This window comes from Dipodomys ordii, unplaced genomic scaffold, assembly GCF_000151885.1.
Source record: "Dipodomys ordii isolate 6190 unplaced genomic scaffold, Dord_2.0 Scaffold83, whole genome shotgun sequence".
Taxonomy (NCBI): domain Eukaryota; kingdom Metazoa; phylum Chordata; class Mammalia; order Rodentia; family Heteromyidae; genus Dipodomys; species Dipodomys ordii.
In genome coordinates, this window is record NW_012267299.1 from 1790414 (window position 1) to 1813563 (window position 23150).

The window sequence follows — 23150 nt, forward strand, 5'->3', positions numbered from 1 at the left end:
TGACACTTCCCATAAAACCCTCATAACCTGCTACAAATTCTAGAAATTTCTATGTTCAGGGAAATAACTATGTATGTACAAAGATTCACATATGAATGTGTTTGCTCTTAAAACCTCAATAACTTAGCCAGGTCTAGTGGTTCACGCCTGTAATCCTAGCTACTCAGGAGACTGAGATCTGAGGACCACTGCTCAAAGCCAGCCCAGGGACAGAAACTCTGTGAGACTCTTATCTCCAGTCAACTACTCACAAAAGGCTGGAAGTGGGGCTGTGGCTCAAGTGGTAGAGCACTGGCCTGTAGCACAAAGAGGCTTAGGAACAGCACCGAGACCCTGAGCTCAAGACTGACAAAAAAAAAAAAGTCAGTAACTTCAGTGTCTAACATCAAGAAAATAAATGATGGTGTTTATATGTAATAATATGCTGCTACATTAATGCTTACAATAATGCTTACAATAATGCCAAAAGAGAAAAAGTAGCTACAAGCAATATAACAGTATAAATACAAAAGAAATGTATACAGATACATACTTTATAATACATACTAAGTGAATATACAAAAATTTCAATACTGGCTGTAACTGAATAGCAGGATTACATATTTTTATTTTCTTCTATGCTATTTTATGTATACTTTCAGCCATCTTTAATTCCTTGTAATGCTATACATACCATTAGAATTATTTTTCAAAGAACATTAAGTCCTTGGAAATCAACTGCAAAAACAACACCTCTGCCTTCAAAAAAAACTCTTCTCAGTTGAAATTACCTAAGCTGGCTGATGAACTGTAACACTTAAAATTTAAATATGAGCTAAATCTACTTTAAAGAGATAGAAACATTATTTCTTACAACGAACATATAGTGTACCTACAGTTAGCTGCATCTCACTAGACTGACTGTCTTCAGCACCCGGTTCATATTCTGGATCTGCTGCAAGACCACATTCCCCGGACAGAGCTCTCTTGGCTTCATGTTGCAAAACTGCTGTGTGTGGAAAAATCTTTGAATTATAAACCAATCCATACTTGTTTTCATTGTAACACTGTTTGTACTGATTTTTGTTAACATTCTGAAAAGTAGCCTAGACATAAAGGACTGAAAAATCTTGGTGTGGGATGTCACTTCACAATATATAATCATAAATATTTGCCATTATAAATAGTATTAAATAGATTTCTTCAGTATTTAGTGAAGCTGGAGAGACATGTTAGAAATTAGGGTTATCTCTAGTCTGCAGAACCCTATTGTATACCATTTTAGTGTTCTTTATTTTTTGTTCCAATTCCTACTGGGCTGTTACAAAAGAAAATTCAAACTTGGAATTAGAGTCTGTTATTAGGAAGATACACTACCTCTTGTGACTATATATTACCAGCTGGGGATATGGTAGAGAGCCTGTCAAACTCCAGTACTAGCCCCTTCAAAAATAAAGAAGACAAGCTAAGTGTTGGTGGCTCAGCCTGTAATCCTATCTACTCAGAAGGTTGAGATCTGGGAATTGTGGCTCAAAACCAGCTCAGGCAAAAAAGTCTGTAAGACTCTTATTTCCAATAAACTACTGAAAATTGGGAAGTGGAATTGTGGCTCAGATGGTAAGACCTAGCCAGCCTTGAGGAAAAAAAAAAAAATCTCAGGGTAGCATCTCAGGATTGGCACCAAAAAAAAAAGACACCATTATTATTAGATGCTGCTTTTTGAACTAGAGTATGTTCATAGTTACCTGTCATTTTAAGAGTCTCTCTCTGTAATGCTCTGGTGACTGGTATTCGCTGGTACCAGTGTCCAACACCTTCAACTTCCCAAAGGAGTTCATGGTCTCCTGGATACTTTTCAACATACTGCTTGGAAGCTAAAAAACACATTTAAAATTTTCTAGAAATCTCAAATATCAACAGTTATGTAAAAGAGAAGATATAAGGTAATCTGCCCAAATGACTTAATAGAAGTAGTATAATCTTAATACCAAAATGCCACTAACAGAACTTAAGAAAGTACACAACAGTAGTCTCATTTATGAACAAAAATCCTGTAACAGGGCTGGGAAGATGGCTCAGTGATAGAGTGTTTACCTTGTATGCATGAGGCCCTGGGTTCAATTCCTCAGCACCACATAAGCAGAAAGGGCTGGAAGTGGTGGTGTAGCTCAAGTGGTAGAGTGCTAGCCTTGAGCTGAAAAGCTAAGGGGCAGTGCCCAGGCCCAGAGTTCAGGCCCCACAACCAACAACAACAACAAAAAATCCTGTAACATTTCAAATGAAATGTTGAACAATAATATAAAAAAGTATATATATATAATTATTTCACTTGGAAGTGTAAGAAATCTATATAGTTTAAGAAACATATCATTTAAAAAAAACTATATCCATGGGAAAACCACTATGAAAACAATTTGGCAGTTCCTTAAAATGTGCAACACAGAATTTACAGTTCTACTCTCAGGTATGTATTGAAAAGAATTGAAAACAAAAAAATCAAACAGATCAGTAAACCACTGTTCACAGCAATAGTACTCACAATAGCCAAACATAGAAATTTATGTCTAACATATGAACAAAAAAAATAAGAGTACAATCATACACTGGAATACTGTGTTTAGTGAAATAAGCCACAGCCAGAAGAACAAACACTGTATGATTCCACTTGTGTGATGTAGCTAGAATATAAAAGAAAATATAAAAGAGACCCAAAGGACTGGGGGAGGAAAAGAAGGGGTATTATCATTTAGTGGGGTAGACAATCATGTTGAGGACAGAATCATATTGGATATAAACAGTGATGATAAAGGTGTAACTTCTGATATTGAAGTGGGTAAAGATTTTTTTTTGAGAAGACTCCACCCAGGCAAAGAACAAGAGACACTGGAAATTGATTATATCAAATTAAAAAGTTTCTACACAGCAAAGGAAACAATCAACAGAGAAGAGACAACCTAGTCCACTTACCTGTGTACATTAGAGAAGACAATGGATAGCGCAATCCAAGTGCATCATCTGTAAAGGAATCAACAAAATCCTCCAGCATAAGAAGCCCACAATCTTTGCCTCTGTGTTTCTTTCTTACAAACATTGTATCAAGAACTGGCAGTTGGTAACTTTGGGTAAGATATGAGGTACATAAGCTTCCTGCAATAGTAAGAACAGAAAACCAACAACTTTTCATATTAAAATATGTATACACTTAATGACATGAATTAACAATCTTTTCTAAAGACATTTAGTTTTTCTCCTACTCAAGAAAAATGTTCAGGAAATATGTAAATGCTATAGCAAAGTATTTCCAGCTTTTATTACTTATTATATTTATTATATATTATAATGTATATATGTGATCATTAGAAAAATTATGTGCTTTTGTATCATATTACCTTTTTATAAAACATATACTTGACTATGTATGATATATATTATCACTCCCTATAGGCATGTAACTTTAAAACTCATCAACCTTCACAATACCAGAGTTTGATGCTTAGATACATGAAATATTTCATTCCAACCTTAACTAGAAAACCAATTATTGTCACTTTTTCCCTAGTGTGTCCTGTCTTGTTCAATCTTCTTGACAATGGTTTAAAAAAAAAAAAAGAATTTGTTCCCCAAAGTTCTCAAGACTATGGTCTATGGACTAGAAATAACTGGAAACATACATCTTACAATTGGCTAAATTAGCACTTTCTTTTTTGCTGTGGAGCTATTTCTAGATATACTTTATATATATACATATTAGTGTATATATATATATATATACGTACATATATATACACACATATATATTTAATGTTAAACAGGAAAAATAATTTCTGCTGTCCAAGTATTTCTCTTCTTATTACATGGTGATACATTTTTTAAGAATATTGCTGTGTATTTAGGCATTGGCTGTCCATCTTAGCTTGTTTAATATGAGTTTGCTTTGTTTTTAGACAAATTCTTGTTACGTAGCACAGGCTGGCCTCAAACTAACCTAATATTCTTGCTATGTAGCCTAGGAGTACACCCACTCATCCATAAACTACCAAGCCCAGCCCTAATATGTCAACATGTTATCAATTAGGGTACATGGCCAGGTCTTTCACCTTCCATTCATTTTATTAACTCAAACCACTAGTCAATATATTGCCCTTATTTGCCTCATATAAAGAAATTTCTAATTTTTAAATCATTCACATAATTTTGGATTAAAATTTTAATTCAAACATGAAACAATGTTAGAAAGCAAAGATCTCACAAATTAACTTTCACCAACATACTTGCATAACTTGAAGGATATATTAAGATTTTTTTTCCTTTTTAGTTCAACTAAATAATTTAAATTATTTATGATTTAACTGGAGAACTTCAGTAATTTTTTAGAAGTATCCATTTTTATGTAAAATAGGTTATATTATATAGCTAAATTTTGGATTTTAAGTGCTGATATGAATTCAGGATAGATTGTTACATGAACCAAACAATTAGTCACGCAGTCTAGCTAAATGTGGCCATTATCAATTCTGAAACCAAAATTTTCTCTCTCTTTTTTTAGGTCCATGACCAGTACTCAAACTCAGTAGGGGGTATCACCTTCACTCACTGGTTAGTGCTTTACCAAATAAGCCATGCCTCCAACTCTAGAATTTTCTCATAACTGTAGTAGTGACTATGAAATAAGAGACACTGTAAGTAACAATAGTTCAAACTACCAATCAAGAATAAGTGAGAAGAGAAAGAAATAGCTCAAGTTCTCAATACAAAGTCTAAGGATTTTTTTTAATCTATTGTGCATGTTGCAGATTCCTTCAAAAAATACTCTTATTCAATTTTCAAATTGAAAAATTAGACCTGTACTCAAAATACTTAAAGAACTCTATCTCAAAATGGAAAAAGAAAAGTAGAAAGAGAAAAAAAATTCACTTACAGACTAAATATAGATTAGTAGTTGGTGTCTAGGGACTTTAGGGTAAGAGAAATGGGACGTGACCACTATGGCTTCTAGTGGCTGTTAACAGTGGGTAAGGTGTTTGCTTGAGGACAAGGAGACAGGTAAAAGAAAACTTTTGGGCTTAAAATAAGGCTCACGTGATAGAGTACCTGCCTAGCAATCACAAGGCTCTGATTTCAAACCATAGTGTTACAAAAACAAAAAAGAAAGAAACCTTTATGAAATAGATTATGTTCATATGTCCACTGTCTTGAATATGATATATATGACAAAACAAAACAAACTGCAAGTTTAAATATGCCAATTTTATGTACATACATAAAATGTGGAACTATTTGTTTGTTTTTTTGTCATTCCTGGGGCTTGAACTCTGGGCTTAGTCGCTATCCCCAGCTCTTCAGCTCAAGGCTACTGCCCTACCACTTGAGCTACAGTGCCACTTCCAGTTTTCTGGTGGTTTATTGGAGATAAGAGTCTCACAGACTTTCCTGTCCATGCTGGCTTTGAACTGTGATCCTTAGATCTGAGCCTCCTGAGTAGCTAGGATTACAGGCATGAGCCACCAGCGCCTGGCCTGGAAAATATTTTTAAAAGCAGTAAGATAGGCACACAAATGTTGACCAAGATGTGGAGAAACTATAATCCTTGTAAGATACTCATAGGAATGTAAAATAGTGCAATAACTTTGAAAGTTTGGAAATTCCTTTACAAATGAAACACAGAGTTACCACATGACCAGCAATTCCATTTCCAGGTATACAGATCAAGAGAAATGAAGTACATATTTGGTTACTCAAAACAGAAAAACATTAGAAAGAACCCAAGTCTATCAACTAATGAAAGATTAAAAAAAAAGTAGAATACTTAATCATGAAAAGCAATGAAGGACTGATACATATTATAATGTGGATGAGACTTGGGGGGAAAAAAAAGGCCAGCAACAAGCCATACGTTGCATGATTCCACCATCTATCTGATATATACGGTTGATTCATGGTTACCAAAGCCTGGGTAGCTTGCAATGCAGAATTTCCATTTGTAATGCTAGCTGCTTAGAAGGCTAAGACCTGAGATCAAGGTTCAAAACCAATCCATACAGACAAATCTCTTGGAAAAGTAGTGGCACAATCCTGGAATCAAATACTGATCAGACTAGAAGGGAATGGCATACTCTTTTTGTGTGTGCCAATCCTAGGGCTTGAACTCAGGACCCTGGCACTGGCCCTCACTTTTCTTTGCTCAAAGTTAATGCTCTACCACTTGAGCCACAGCAATGGCAAGGTTTTTACTGATAGTGTTACACAGAAAGCAAGCCCTCAATAAAAAGTTATAAATTAACATTCATTCCAAAGGTCTGTGAGATGTTTTCCTGTAGGATATGTGTGAGCAGCAAAACACTGACAATTTACATAGGAACTGCCTTGTATAAAATAAAAGATTAAAACACTACGTTTTATTTTATAAATCATACCTCAATACCAATCTTTTATGCAATGCAATGAAATTCTATTAAACCTTTTTTATCACCACATTGCAATAATATTTCTGAATACACTTAAATCACTGGCTCTATTTCAAACACACACATGAATTAAATATGAAAGGAGACCTGAAATATTTAGCATAAAGTAATTAGCATAATTATAGGATTAAAGCTATCAGTCACAGTCAGGGGCTTGAGGCTCACACCTGTAATATTAACTACTCAGGAGGCTGAGATCTGAGGACCGAAGTTTGAAGCCAGCCCAAGCAGAGAAGTCCCTGTGAGACTCTTATCTCAATAAACTACTCAAAAAAAAAAAAGGCTAGAAGTGGCGCTGTGGCTCAAGTGATAGAGCGCTACCCTTGAACACAAAGAGGCTCAGGGACAGTGACCAGGCCCTGAGTTCAAGGCCCATGACCAGCACAAAAAAAAAAACAAAACACTATCAGTTACTACTGATCTTCAAATCAAAAGTGAGTTTGGTAAGATCTTTAGACTGTATCTTATCTTAACAGAAGATTTAAGTTTGGAAGATTTATAATGGAAATAAGGAAGACTTTTTTCATTATTCCAAGTGTGGCAGGTTTGGTGAGTACAGAGGCAGACTTGAATAGTTTGGTGGTAACCAAGCATGGGGGTCTATATGGACTAAGTAAGCAGACAAGATCTTTCTATTCAGTGGCTCTATGGAGCTGAGAAAATGATGAGGGTGAAGAAGCTGTACTAGTCATCAAAATAGTACCAAAAATACTAAGTAGGAATACTATATAATATGCAGTACATATTAACAAATAACAGTCTGAGTGTTTAAAATGGAGATCTCCATAACATACTTTACATAACTTTTAAATACTTACCTGTAGGTTTAACTGAATAAAACCCAATAGCCTCTCCTTTCTTCCACAGAATCTTAGCATAATCAGTACTGCTGTGACACAGGAACGGGATCTCATTTCTCTCCATTTCTTGTTTTCTATAAATGATTCGATTCAGAACATACAGAACCACTCGTTCCCCAAGAGTGCTCACCTACAAATAGAGTTGGACAACAGGCACAGCAGTTACAATATGCAGCGCCATTTATTCATCTTGCTCTCTGAACCCACACCTCCTACTGGCATTCACAGCACTCTGAATACAATAATTTGTAAGCCATTTTATCATCATAGAGTTGATGTTAATCATTCATGACAGTAACAACCCATTTCCAAAAGCACATTTTATGCATGGAATACTGTCTCTCAGCAAATTCAAAACCAGGCAAAACAGGTTCCCAATACACCAGGAGCCTAGCATCTCTTTATTCTTCATGCTTCCATGCTGAGACCCAAGGTCTCCTCATATTTTTAACTGCTATCCACTACATGTCCTGCTTAGACTCTCTCTGGCCCCATTTCAGCCTCCACATTAAAAAAAAAAAAAAAAAAAAGAAAGTTATCCCCTGAAGACTTTAAGAGCAATTACCTCATTTGATGAAGGAAACCATAATCATACCCTTGGGAAAAGGCATCTGCCTCTTGTTTTTCAGGTGAAATGGTTTTGTTTTTTTTTTGGGATCTGGTCGTGGGGCCTGAACTCTGGGCCTGGGCGCTGTCCCTCAGCTCTTCAGCTCAAGGCTAGCGCTCTACCACTTGAGCCACAGCACCACTTCCAGCTTTTTTCTTATGTGGTGCTGAGGAATTGAACCAAGGGCCTCATGCATGCAAGGCAAGTGCTCTACCACTGAGCCACCTTCCCAGGTGAAATGTTCTTTTAACAGCCTTGTCTTATCTATACTTACAGGAGTACCTTAGTTCCCCACTACCACCCCTACACCCTTCTGCTAGACCAGATGAACAAAGACTGTGGCCTGGGGGAAGGGCTGTGAAACACAGACTTAAGGCAATCACAGATCAGAAGCACTACTTGACCTTCTACACATGAGACCTATGGTCACAGTGACCCAACAACATCCACAGCCTTTTAACATTCAATAGCCATCTATTCCCTATAGATATCTTTAGCACTAAAAACAAGGGTTGGGCTGGGAAGGTGGCTCATGGCAGAGCGCTTGCCTTGCATTCATGAGGCCCTGGGTTTGATTCCTCAGCACCACATAAGCAGAAAAAAAAAAGCCGGAAGTGGCGCTGTGGTTCAAGTGGTAGAGTGCTAGCCTTCAACTGGTGAAGAGCTGAGGGACAGCACCCAGGCCCAGAGTTCAGGCCCCATGACCGGACCCAAAAATAAAATGAAATAAAATAAAATAAAAATAAAAACAAAGGTTCCATTCATAAAGTCTATATTCCCTCAAGTACTTCTAAAAGAAAACAACTTCATCTTCTGATCTGTGGAGTAGAGAGAAAGGATTAACTATATGCATATACTAGTGCCCAAAGTATCCCTGGTAGGGATCTACCATACAAAACTATACACTAAATGGCAGAACTGATTAGTACTAACTGACAAGATCATTCCTTCCTTTCAGTCTCAATTAACATAATTTTTTCCCTCAAACTGAGCTGGAATCTATTTCACAAAAATCATATTATGAAATTCTGCAGCTACACAGAAAACTAGTTATTTGAATATAGCCATGATATTCCTCTAAAGTTTATACCAAAGCTAAACATTATAACAATAAAAGAAAAGGCTAAACTAACAGTGTTAGGTACTCTTGTCAATTTGCTCCTTTGGAAATGCTCCAGATCTTTAACATCCCTCTACAAGTCTGGCACATGGCCATTATAATTACAAACACTGAACAGACTGATGAGACAGTGGGGTTTTCAAGACAAATTCAGAGGTTTTATCAACATATAAGACAAAATGAAATAAGGTTTATAACAAGTAAGTCAATTGTTCAAGGTCCTGGGTTTATGAAGTAATAATAATAGGTACTCTCTCCTATGACTTTACTGATCAATTTTTCTTTAATGTAATATCTGAGTCAGGCACTGGTGGCTTACTCCTATAATCCTAGCTATTTAGAAGGCTCAGATCTGAAGAGCACTATTCAAAGCCTGCCCAGTCGGGAAAGTCATAGAAACTCTTATCTCCAATAAACCACAAAAAAGATGGAAGCAAAGCTGTGGCACAAGTGGTAGAGCACTAGCTGTGAGCAAAAAATCTCAGGGATAACACTGAGTTCAAGACCCAAGACCAGCATATGCATACACTCATACCTTCATACACACATACACACATACATACATACATACACACACACACACTCACAAATTAATACAATATCCAGAAGGAACAAACAATACTAACTGTACTACACTTTCCTTCCATCTTTTCTTCCCTTTGGAGTGTGATCTCTTCCAAAGTTTCAAACTCAGAAAGGAGAAATAGTAACAACACAGTAACCTGCAAGATTCTCACTTTTCTATCCTAGATTTCAAGGCTTTTTGAGATCATTTCCTTGTTTCTTCTGATTGGTTCAATTACCCCACAAAATTGAAAAAAAGTAGCTGACACTAAATTTGACAAGATTTTACAGATTTAGCCTACCCTAAAAACCTTTTAGAGGACAAGTATCAGGGCACATGTTTGTTTTTTAGGACACGTATAGGGTACATATTTGTATCTGTTTATTCCCCAAAGCAAGTATTTCTTCCTGTTAGGATTAATTAACAAGATTTATTCATCTATTAAAAAACAGTAGTGGGGGGCTGGGAAGGTGCTCAGTGGTAGAGCGCTTGGTTTGCATGCATGAGGCCCTAGGTTCGGTTCCTTAGCACCACATAAGCAAAAAGAAAAAAAGCCGGAAGTGGCGCTGTGACTCAAGTGATAGAGCGCTAGCCTTGAGCTGAAGAGTTGAGGGACAGCGCCCAGGCCCAGAGTTCAGGCCCAATGACCGGACCCAAAAACAAAAACAGTAGTGGGCTGGGAAGGTGGCTCAGTGGTAGAGTGCTTGCCTTGCATGCATGATGTCCTGGGTTCGATTCCTCAGCACCACATAAGCAGAAAAAGTTGAAAGTGGCACTGGGCTCAAGTGGTAGAGTTCTAGCCTTGAGCTGAAGAGCTGAGGTACAGCGCCCAGGCCCAGAGTTCAAGCCCCATGACTAACAACAACAACAACAAAAAAAATAAAACACAGTAGTACATATCTAAGAAAGTCATTATTCTCTTAAAGAAAGACAGGTCTAATGCATCTCAACTGAGTCAACTGTCCAATTCCTCAACTTATATTAAAAAATCATACTCTTGGGCTGGGAAGGTGGCTCAGTGATAGAGCGCTTGCGTTGCATGCCTGAGGCCCTGGGTTTGCTTCCTCAGCACCACATAAGCAGAAAAAAAAAAGCCAGAAGTGGTGCTGTGGCTCAAGTGGTAGAGTGCTAGCTTTGAGCTGAAGAGCTGAGGGACAGCGCCCAGGCCCACAGTTCAGGCCCCACGACCAGACCCCCCCCCCTCCAAAAAAAAAACATACTCTTCCAGAAGGAAGATGTTAACACGTCATATTACAACTTGATTTCTATAGCTTTTCTCTCTTATACATGCCCGTCCTGTATCCCTGCACTGAAGCTGGCTGGCATCTACTTAATCCCCAGAAGAGGCCAGAAAGCTGTGCATCATGGTCTCCAACAACTTGGTTATTCCCCAGCTAAAGTAGGATAGGCTAGCATGTAAAGCTCAACCAACAAACCAATTTTGTAGTTAATCACTCCTAGAGACAAAAGAAGCTCAGCAACCACAGCCCCTCCTTAGGCAGATAAGAAAAATCAGAATCTTAAGTGGATAAAGGTAACCGCAGTTCAACTAACCTATAAGTTAGTTCCTCTCAGAAACATTTGGAATCATACAAAACAGAGGAAGCCTAACTTGAGGGTTGGATTCATTATAAGAATAAAATACCAATATAATGTAGCATGGTTATAATGAAATGGGGAAATAAGCTATCCCATTTAAACAGTGAATTATAGGACCTTTTGTTACCTGCTTAAGTCCTTCTCTTGAAGGAACAGATGTTTTCACAATATCATCAATGGCCCACCACTGATCAGCAAGGTAAAGTGCCACAGCTAAAATAGAATAAATGATGATTAACATTTAAGTCTTAGGCGTTAATATAAACAATTTTACTATTTAGTAAGGTTCATGTAGTCACTCTTAAATATATCTACACTTTGTTTTCTTCATTTTTTTCATAGTGCTAGGACTTGAACCCAAGAACCCAAGCCTTTACTACTAAGTGTTTTACTAAGCTACATATTCAGTACCTATACACACACTTTATACTATATGATACACTGTAACCCCATTTGTACAATTTCATTTTATTTTACCTATTAAACAATTAATTTAAAACATTAAAAGAAACTTCCTTCAGATAGCCACCTTCTTCTTTTCTTTTCTTTTTTTTTTTTTTTTTTTTTTGGGTCCCGTCGTGGGGCCTGAACTCTGGGCCTGGGCGCTGTTCCTCAGCTCTTCAGCTCAAGGTTAGCGCTCTACCACTTGAGTCACAGGGCCACTTCCGGCTTTTTTCTTTTTGCTTATGTGGTGCTGAGGAATGGAACCCAGGGCCTCATGCATGCAAGACAAGCGCTCTACCACTGAGCCACCTTGCCCCATATAGCCACCTTCTTAATAAATTCCTATTTGAAGAAAAACACCTCAGTTAACAAAATCAAAGCAAAAAGGAGACCTGTAAGTGAATCCTCGGGTGCAAAAAGAGCAAGAATTTTCTGAGTCTGATCTCCACCATAAAGAGGTACAAAGCCTACACTTGAGAGGCTAATGGGAATCTGAAAGGATAACAGATTTAAGATTAGTAAAGTGGTTGTTAGAAAACAGATAATAAAACACTACTAAAACATTAAACTTTCCTTACATTTATTTTAATTATAAAAGTTAATTTCATAGAATACAATATACCTAGTTTCTCAAGAAAAGAGCAAAAAAATACAGAAAGTAAACTCAAACTTTTAGAACAATTGTGCTGTCTGGGGAGTGAAAGTAAAAATTTATTTCAACAAATATTACTAAGCCCTAGACATAACACTAAATAAAAACAAAAGCTATGATAGGCCCCCCCAAACCAACTGTAACTTACCATCTTTACCTGGACTACATGAGGAAGACATTGATCATTTTCTAGTAAAAGAAACTAGTTAGGCACATTTATTTTTCAATATGATACATGCAATATTTTAATGTTCTTTTTTTTTTTTTTTTTGTCAGTCCTGGGGCCTGAACTCTAGGCCTGGGCGCTGTCCCTCAGCTCTTCAGCGCAAGGCTAGCACTCTACCACTTAAGCCATAGCGCCATTCCAATATTTTCTGCTTATATGGTGCTGAGGAATCGAACCCGGCTCTCATTCACGTAAGGCAAACATTCTACCACTGAGCCACTTTCCCAGCCCCTATTTTAATGTTATTTCTGCCTTCATTAACCCAGTACTAATTCTTCATTTACATTCCATATTAATGAATTACAAAATATTGGTGCTAGAGAAGACTTGAAATCTTACATATCCATATAATTTCTAGAAGACAAATCTGAGGCCTAAAATAATTCTTCCCATCTTATTTCACAGTGGAATTCAAATGATTCCAAGTCTAAGGGTCCATCACAATGTATCTTCGATTATTAACTAGAATTTTTAATTTTACTAGTTTTAAAAACCAAAGGTTCCTGACACAATAATGTAATATGTCTTCCTGATTTTTTAATTAAAAAGAAATTTCTCAACTCAAAATCCAAATCTAAACTAAATTTTAGTTCTAGTTGGTAACTTATTAGTAAACTTTTTATTTATAATTTGAAAGACAAACATTTAACAATAATTTGTGGGTTTTCTCTTTTTAAAAAAATCAGTCATGATCCTCTATTCAACCAATACTAACACATTTTCCTAATAAAGATTTCAAAACAGAGTAGCAAATACTAAAATAAATATTTAGAAAAGAATGCAGATTTTATGCACAAACTTGGCCAAACGATTGGCAAAAAACACTGAAGGCCTTACCGTAAGATTGAGAAAAGAAAAATATTCTGGATTTTCAGGGTCTCCACACCTTAAATCTGACATGTAATCTTCAGCAGAACTTTCTAATTCCTCATGACTGCAGTTATTCAGTAAATCCACGGGGAAAGCCATTCTCCTTAACAAACAATATGAACAGCTTGCTTCAGAGTAGGAAATGCCATCTTCCCCACAGACAAAAGTTCTGTGATTTTGCTAGATTTCATTGTAGTAGGTTTTCTATTGTCTATGCCAAGATATTTTAAGCCTGTTTATTTAATCAGATATATAAAAGGAAAAAAAAAACACTTTCTAACATATTTAATCTGTTTTAAAAATGGCAACGAAATAAGAATTCATGGATTCTTTTTTCAATGATAAAAATGTATGTAATTATATAGATATAAGCCATACAACATACAAAAATATACATAACTTCATATCTATATGTATATACCTATATTTTCAGATGTATATATGTACATACATTATATATACTTATACATATACATATAACTTCATATATAGATATATAGTTTATGTATACAACCCTCAACATAAAAAACCCTTACAAAAGGACACAAAGCAGGTCAGGTGTTGGGGGCTCACACCTGTAATCTTAGTTAATTGAGCGGCTGAAATTGGAAGGAATATAGTTCTAGGCAAGCCCAGGGGGAAAAAAATTGCAAGACCCCATTTCAAAGGAAAGAAACTAAATATGGTGACATATATCTATCATCTCAGCTATCACAGGAAGTATAAAATGGGACGATCATGATCCAGGCAAGGGCCCAGGAAAAAAAGGGAGACCCTGTTTCAAAGCAAAGCGCTTAGGGAACTTTTTGAAATGATGCAAATGTTCCACAACTGGGTTATAGTGAAGAATTGCACAGCCCTAGAGAGCAAGGGAAGGGGTGACACTCTCCAAAAAGAAATATATTCATTACTTGAATTATGTAAGTGTAATACCCTTGTACATCACCTTTATAATAACAATTTTAAAATAATAAACTTACTTTAAAAACTAGCCCTATAAATGTACTTTTTCTTTTTGCCAGTCCTGGGTACTGTCCCTGCGCTTTCTCAGCTTGATGCTAGTGCTCTACCACCTGAGCCACAACTCCATATCCTACAAATGTACTTTTTTAAAGCATTATATTGTACAATTGCAATGAGTGAATATTGTGGTACTTAAATTGTATCTGATATACAAATATCTTTAAAACACAATTATTCATTTCACTTCTTTTAAGAATGTTTTAAAGTTTTTAAGCTTTATGGGATTTTCTATTAAAGTCAAGAAAAATATAGACTCTATCACCATATAATATTTCTCAGGTATTAACCAAAGCAATTAGATAAGGGAAAACAATTAGAGACCTAACAGAAGGGTGTGGGACGGGAGGGTAGAACTATCATTATTTGCAAATAATAGTATACTGAACTGAAAAACAGGTCTGTACAGGTGTCCACAAGCCTCTCTTCAAAACCAGCTAAGCCTTATTCCTATGTACACCTGTCTTCCTTTTTTCTTTTTTTAAAAAAATTCCATTTATTCTATCCTTTTCTAGTCACTGACTACTTATCTTTAACATGATTATTTCATTTACCCCACATACTTCATCCACTTTCTCCATCTGCTTTCTTTTTTCTTTCCTTTGCTTCCATGTTTACTTTTCCTACCTAATTTTGAAATTCTTAGCTTTTTTTTTTTCTAGAGCTCTAGCACACCATATAAGAACCCTAGTCTCTTTTATATACAGTACAATATTATGGGGGGATACAGATGATATCTCCAACTGTTTTTTACTTTATGCAAGTATCTACTTGGTTCTAAATTAGTGAATTTATTATTGCTGAGTTATACCCCAGACTAAGGGCAAGAAATGGTATATCAACCTTACAATTCAATCCTTCTAGAACATAAAAAAATAATTCAACTGAAAGACTTCAAGTGGTTACAACCTCCAGTTAACACCTTGACTTAAAAGCAAATCATAAAACACAAACATAAGAAAAAAATTTAAAGGCAAAAGAACAAATCCCACATACAGGGTACAATGATGATGAACTAGATGAAATCTCAAATACTGAACTCAAATGAATGGTGTGAAGAATGATCAACAAGGGCTGGGAAGGTGGCTCAGTGGTAGAGTGCTTGCCTTGCATGCATGAAGCCCTGGGTTTGATTCCTCCGCACCACATAAGCAGAAAAGGCCGGAAGTGATGCTGTGGCTTAAGTGGTAGAGCGCTAGCCATGAGCTGAAGAGCTGAAGGACAGCACCCATGCCCAGAGTTCAGGCGCCAGGACAACAAATTGAGGATGATGTATACAAACACTTCAATGAATTCAAAGAGAATATATATGTGTATATATATACATATATATGTGTATATATGTGTATATATATACATATATACACATATATACACATATATATGTGTATAAATGTGTGTATATACATATATACATATATGTATATATACATATACATATGTATATGCATATATATGTGTATATATACATATACACATATATGTGTATATATGTATATATACACATATATGTGTATATGTATATATACATATATATATATACACAGACACATATATATAAGCAGCTAAATGAATTTAAAAAGATTGCAAAGAAACTGTATAAAGCTGGATGAAATAGAGAATACAATTTAAGATACAAATTTCAATACAGGAATTCTGAAAAAGTCAAGTCAAATAAAATACTGTTAATAGATTCTCCATAAACTTGATCAAATGGAAGACAGAGTATCAGAGCCGGAAGGCAAAGTAAATGTGTAACAAAAATCAGATAGAAACAAATAAGTACAAATAAAGCACGCAAGACCGCTAGGACACCATTAAAAGACCAAACCTATGAATCATAGGCATAGAAAAAAAACATTACAGCTAAAGGCATGGAAAAATTATTCAATAAAGAAATAGTAGAGGGGCTGGGAAGATGGCTCAGTGGTAGAGCGCTTGCCTTGCATGCATGAGGCCCTGGGTTCGATTCCTCAGCACCACATAAGCAAAAAGAAAAAAGCCAGAAGTGGCGCTGTGGCTCAAGTAGTTGAGTGCTAGCCTTGAGCTGAAGAGCTGAGGGACAGCACCCAGGCCCAGAGTTCAGGCCCCACAACCGGATCAAAAAAAAGAAAAAAAAAGAAATAGTAGAAAACTTTTCAATATTGAGAAAGAAATTGTCTTCCAAATAAGATGCTTCTAGGACTCCAAACATATATAAATAAAAACAGAACCATTCTACATATCATAGTTAAAATATGAACTATACAGAGTAAAAAATATATATTGAAAACTAAAAGAGGAAAATGCCAAATCACCCATAAAAGACAAACCCACTACAATGATGGATTTTCTTTTTTTAATACCAGTCCAGGGGTTTAAACTCAAGACCCGGGTACTGGCTCTGAGCTTTGTCAATCAAGGCTGGTACTTTACTACTTGAGCTTAGTTTTTGGTTGTTAACTAGAGATAAGAGTCTCATAGACTTTCCTACCCAAGTGGCTTCAACCCACAACCCTCAGTTCTCAGTATCCTGAGCAAGATTATAGAAATGAGCCATCAGTGCCTGGAAATGGCAGATTTCTTAAGCTCTGAAAGAAAATAACTGCCAACCTAGACTACTATACCCAGTAAGCTAACCTTCCTAATTGGGAGAAAAACAAAAACCTTCTATGATAAACAAAAGCTAAAGCAATTCATGAACATAGAACAAACCATAGGAATTTTAACCCAACAAGAAAAATAAATGCAATGTGAATATACAGGAAAGAATAATTTTTACCACATAAATTAATGAGCAAATAAGAGTGAGTTAAAAAATTAGTAGTAAAAAAAATCACTAAATGGCAGGAATTATTATATCCTTTCAATAACAACTCTGAAGGTTAATGTTCTCAATTCTCAAAACTGGCTAGATGTGGTGACTCACACTCATAACCCCAGTCACTCAGGAGATAAATTGAGAAGACTATAGTCCCAGGCCAGCCAGATAAAAAGTTAATGAGATCTCAACTCCACTAACAGTTGGCCACAGTTATCCCAACTATGTGTGAAATTAAAATAGGAAAATTGAGGTCTAAGCTGGCCTGAGGATAAAAACAAGAAGACAGTATTCCAAAAATAGCTGAGGGCATGGCTCAAGTGGTACAGTGATTATCTAGCAAGCATAAGGCAAAAAGTTCAAGCCCCTCTACTGTACCACAAAAACAAAACAAAACACTAGACAGGCAATATATCTCACTGGCAAAGAGACAAACACAGACTTAAAGTGAAATGTAGCTCAGAAGTAAGCAAGAGCAGCTATCCTCATTATCTGAGAAAGCAGATTTCAAACAAATACTAGAAGACACAAAGAAGTTCATTCATATTGGTAAAGAAAATATCCATCAAAAGATTATCACAATTTAAATGTATAAGCACTGAATACTGGTACACCTAATTTCATAAAGAAAACTCAAGCAGACAAAAAAGTTCAGACAGAACTCAACTCCAAAACAAGTGGGTGACTGTAATGCACTACTCATTTCAAAAGCAGGCCATCCAGACAAAACAATCAAGAAATGTCAGAGCAACATTACAGATCAAATGGATTTAACAGATATCTACAGAATAGTCTATCTCAAAAGCCACAGAATACACATTCTTCTCAGTAGTCCAGGGAACTTTCTTCAAAATTGATTGTATTTAAGCAAGTTTGAATAAATAAAATTGAAATGACCTCCTTAATTTTATCAGATGACAATGGAATAAAACTAGAAATCAGGAACTGTAGAAACTACAAAATATATTCAAATATATGGAGTCTAAACCTTTGTAGATGATCATCAGTAAGTCACTGAAAAAATAAAGAAGGAAAATTTTTTAATGCCTAGAATCAGCTAGATGCTAGTGGCTCATGCCTGTAATCCTAGCTACTTGAGTGGCTGAGAATTGAGGATCTCAGTTTAAAACCTGCCTGGGTAGGGCAAGTCCATGAGACTCTCATCTCCAATTAACTAACAAAAAGCTGAAAGTGGTAGAATTATAGCCTTCAGCAAAAAGAACTCAAGCCATGAATTCAAGCACTGGTGTGCACACACGCGCACACACACATACACATACTCAAAAGCCCTAGAGTCAAATAAAAATGAAAACACAACTCATGAGAACCTTTGAGACACTGAAAAGGCAGTACACCAAGAGGAAAATGGATAGCCATCATTTCCTACATTAAAAAAAATCAGAAAGATACTACATAGATAACCTAATAAAGCATCTCAAGCTCAGAAAAGGAAAAACAAACATTTATAAATATACATGCTAGCATATATAGAAACACACACACACACACACACACACACACACACACACACACACACACACACACACACACACCCCCAAGGAAACTGATTAGCTAAGGCATATCTTCCTCAATAGGGAAAAGAAAAACATTCATTAATTCATTCATTCATTTTGTGCCCATCCTCGGGCTTGAACTCAGGGCCTGGGCTCTGTTCCAGGGTTTTTGTTTGTTTGTTGATCAAAGCTAACGCTCTACCAATTGAACCACAGCTCCACCTCCAGCAATCTGGGTAGTTAATCGGAGAAAAGAGTGTCACCAACTTTCCTGCCCAGGCTGGCTCTGAAATGCAATTCTCAGATCTCAGCCTCCTAAGTAGCTAGGGTTACAGATAGGCATGAGCCATCAGTGCCCTGCCAAGGAAGACTTTTTAATAGTATTGTTTCACTTTGCGAGGGGAAGAGGGGAGGCACAGAAATGAAAGGACAAAGGGTGAACAAATGCAGCAGTGGTACTCACTAGACACTATGTTGAAAATGAACAATACAACTTATGGGTAGGGACAAGAGGGAAAAATGGGGAGAGAGCAAGAGAAGAGGTAACACTGTCCATAAAGAGACGTATTCTTTACCTGACTTATATAACTGTAACCCCTCTGTATATCACCTTTATAATAACAATTAAAAATAACATTATTTCAATGGTCTGAAATCAATCAGAATAATTTCTATTAACTCTTTACATCAGTATTATTTCTATGAGAAACACAAATGTTGTTGCATCTATTAGTTAATTTGCCCTTTTTGTTGTTATGTGGTATTCTATCATATACAAATTTATTTGCCCACTCTTACCATAGACAACTGGGTTGTTTCCAATTTTGAATAATTTTGAATAAAGCTTCTATAAGCAGTCTTGTAGGACTCTTATGGTGGATATATGCACTCTATTTCACTATTTCACTCTATACCACCAGGCTAATCAGTCTTACTAAAAGTTAGGAAAGTATATATATTGCATCATCCTGATGGAATACAACAAGAAAATTTGACCCAAATCAAATGAATCCATTAGAGAAATGAGTTAAAGGATGCCTTAAGTATGCAGTTAGCCAATTAACAGTAATACTTTCTTCAACAAGTTTGTGGCATGGAGTAATACAGTAATATAAAAGAAAAGAAACTTAAGGGACATATCAAACACTGTGTGGAAAGAACTCTCTCTGATTGGTGTTCTCTTGAAATTTTCCATGATAAAAAGTTAAATAAGACAGTTTGGAAGAACAGGCCTATTATCTAAACACTCAAGAGGCTCAGGCCAGCCTTGGCTACACAAGTCCCTGCCTCAAAACAAACAAGCCAAACAATAAATAAATAGGCCCTATGAATTTCAAAAGAGATCAGCTAGAAGCTTAGGTAAATATGTTCCAGTTTGAAAAGGACCACAAAAGCAGGGTACTGGAATTCATGCCAATAATAGGCTGCGATCTGAGGATCACAGTTCAAAGCCAGCTGAAACAGGAAAGCTCACAAGAATCTTATCTCCAACTAATCACCAGAAAACCAGAAATGGTGCTATAGCTCAAAGTGGTAAAGCTCTAGCTTTGAGCAAAAAGAGCTCAGGGATAGTGTCCAGGACCCTGAGTTCAAGCCACATGATTGATTACAAAAAAAAGAAAGAAAGAAAGAAAGAAAGAAAGAAAGAAAGAAAGAAAGAAAGAAAGAAAGAAAGAAAGAAAGAAAGAAAGAAAGAAAGAAAAGAACCACAAACTAAAAGAAACATGTTAAAGAAGCCTGTTTGTTTGCTTAGGTAAATCTTTATATCTCAATCATAAACCTAACATGTAAAAACAAAACTAAGAAATACAGTATGTTTCATAGTTCAATTTACTGATTCTGACAGTTAAAATTTTAGAGGAAATTATAAACACAGAACCAACAGTGGATAAAAGAAGCATTAATCAGGATACTAGTCAAGAAAATGCACTATCCATCCTCTGTTATAAACAAGATCCCAAATATCATATATTCAAATATCTAAATATATGTATCAGAGACTCATGAAGAAAAAATTGTAAAATATTTTATGTCATATCACTGATTGGATGAAATGCAATAGGATTAATACAATATTCCCCTTAAGTCAATTCACAAGATTCATTTATGTATTATCTACCAAAATAAGGTATGTATGAAACACATTTTATAAGCTCTTTTCCTCAAAGTAATACTCTAAAGGATGGAGTTTAAAATCAATATTTGAAAACTACTGTCAAAAACCTGGTCTATAAAAACCACCACATAAAAATAATACAGCAGTGATGGGCACCAGTAGCTTACTCCTGTAATCCTAGCTACTGAAGAGACTGAGATCTGAGGATCACAGTTTGGAGCTGGAGCTGTGGTTCAAGTGGTAGAGCTCCAGCCCTGGCCCTTAATTCACCCTGTATGACCAAAAAATTAAATTAAAAAAAGTTTAGACAAAGAACTTTACAACTTTGGTGGGGGGAGGGAGGGAAGGTAACAATGCTGGCTAGGAAAACTACTCATTACCTTACTCATGTAACTGTAACCCCTCTATACAGTATTTTTACAATAAAAGACATAAAAAAGGAAGAAAAATAATTTAGGCACCAGGCGCTGGGGGCTCACGCCTGTAATCCTAGCTACTCAGGAGGCTGAGATCTGAGGATCACGGTTCAAAGCCAGCCTGGGCAGGAGAGACCGTGAGACTCCTATCTCCAATAAACCACCAGAAAACCGGAAGTGGCGCTGTAGCTCAAGTGGTAGAGCGCTCGCCCTGAGCTGAAGAGCTAAGGAAAACCCCACACCCAGAGTTCAAGCCCCACGACCGACAAAAAAAAAAAAAAAAAAGTTTAGGCAAAGGACATACTACTGACCAAAAGAAAAAAGACCTGATCAAACAGCAAGTTTATGAGTGATCTTTTCTTTTTCATCTGTTACTATGATATGGTTTTTAAATATTTTAAATAATGTCATATTTAAAAATTTCAAATACACATTTACATTTTACAACTGAAAAGGTTTGTCTGCCCTGTACATGGCTGGGAACACAGGCCAGCAAGTTCTTCTAATCTATTGATTATTCCTCTATCCTGATGTTACTCAAACTTCAATAATTTGTGTTATCACCTCAACATCTGTCTTTGTTCCAAGTGTCTTTACTCTTTGAAAAATAACCTACACACTGCCAGGCACCAGTGGCTCATGCTTATAATCCCAGCTACTCAGGACACAAATCTGGGCCAAAAGTCCTCTAGATTCTTATCTCCAAACAAAAATGCACTCTCAAAAAAAAAAAAAAAAAGCCAGAAATGGAGTTGTAGCTCAAGTAGCAGAGAGCTAGCCTTGGGTAAAAAAGGTCAAGGATAGTGAGTGCTCAGGCTCTGAGGTTAAGACCCAGGAAAAGCACAAAAATAAATAAATTCAATAAATAATCACACACACAAACTTATCCCACTGCTTCCTCCTTAAATTACAGTTAAAATATACATAACAACATTTATCATCTTAATGTCTTATTTTAATCACTTTTTTCTTTTTGCACCAGTCCTCAGACTGTCCCTTAGCCTCTCTATACTCAACCACTTGAGCCACAGCATCACTTCCGGCTTTTTCTGTTTATGTGTACTGAGGAATGGAACCCAGGGCTTCATGCATGCAAGGCAAGCACTCTACCACTAAGTCTCATTCCCAGCCCCTTTATCACTTTTAAGTGTACAGTTCAATGGCAGTATACTTGCTCACAATGTTTTACACAAGCCACCAGTATCCATCTTCAGAACTTTCTTACACCAAACAGAAAATCTGTACCAATTAAACAGTAACTTTCCATTTCTCTTTCCCCTCACCTCAGGAACAACCTCCATTTTTCTCTGAGTTTAGCTATTTATTCTTAGACTCTTACAAGTAAGAGTCATACACAAATAGTCCTTTTGTGTTTGCTTATTTCACTACCCATGATGGGTTCAAGGTTGCCCATGGTATGACATGTATCAAAATGTGAACTTGCTTTTAATAGAAATGTCCTAAAATACTAAGATCTACAACCAACTCGATATGTTAGATTTGCATTCTCCTAACTGGCATTAAAATATCTATTTTAATTTAAATGTCCACTGAATATAATTTTAAAACATTAAATCACAAGTACTACATCAGCACATTTTAGACAATACTGTTGGAGGCCCTGGGCTCAATCCTTAGAACATCCAAAAACAAACTGGGGAGGTAAAGAGAGGGGAGAGAAGGAGAAGGGAGGGGAGGAGAGGAAAAAGATAATGGAACAAAACATACTCTATGTTCACCAGATAAGATTTTCCTACAAATCAAAATCAAGTGAAATATGACTAAAGTATAAAACAAAACTCATCATTCTTAAACTTTCCTAGATCAAATACTGCAAGTAGAAAAATAACTGTGGAGCTCATCTATATTGTTAGTCAATATGTATAATTTTATTGAAG

The 23150-nt window shown here is 36.1% G+C and overlaps 1 protein-coding gene across 1 annotated transcript in view; it reads right to left on the bottom strand.

The window, feature by feature from the left end:
- Fam169a (family with sequence similarity 169, member A) overlaps positions 1-13489 on the bottom strand; it is a 28885-nt gene extending 15396 nt beyond the window's left edge. Inside the window, exons 1-7 of the mRNA XM_013025251.1 lie at positions 13354-13489; positions 12031-12130; positions 11322-11407; positions 7262-7433; positions 2947-3126; positions 1725-1853; positions 876-988 (exon numbers count right to left, since the gene is read on the bottom strand). Of these exons, the coding sequence (XP_012880705.1) occupies positions 876-988; positions 1725-1853; positions 2947-3126; positions 7262-7433; positions 11322-11407; positions 12031-12130; positions 13354-13485 (912 nt within the window). The 5' untranslated portion in view covers positions 13486-13489. The remainder of the gene's footprint in view (positions 1-875; positions 989-1724; positions 1854-2946; positions 3127-7261; positions 7434-11321; positions 11408-12030; positions 12131-13353) is intronic.
- Between the last annotated feature and the right edge of the window lie 9661 nt (positions 13490-23150).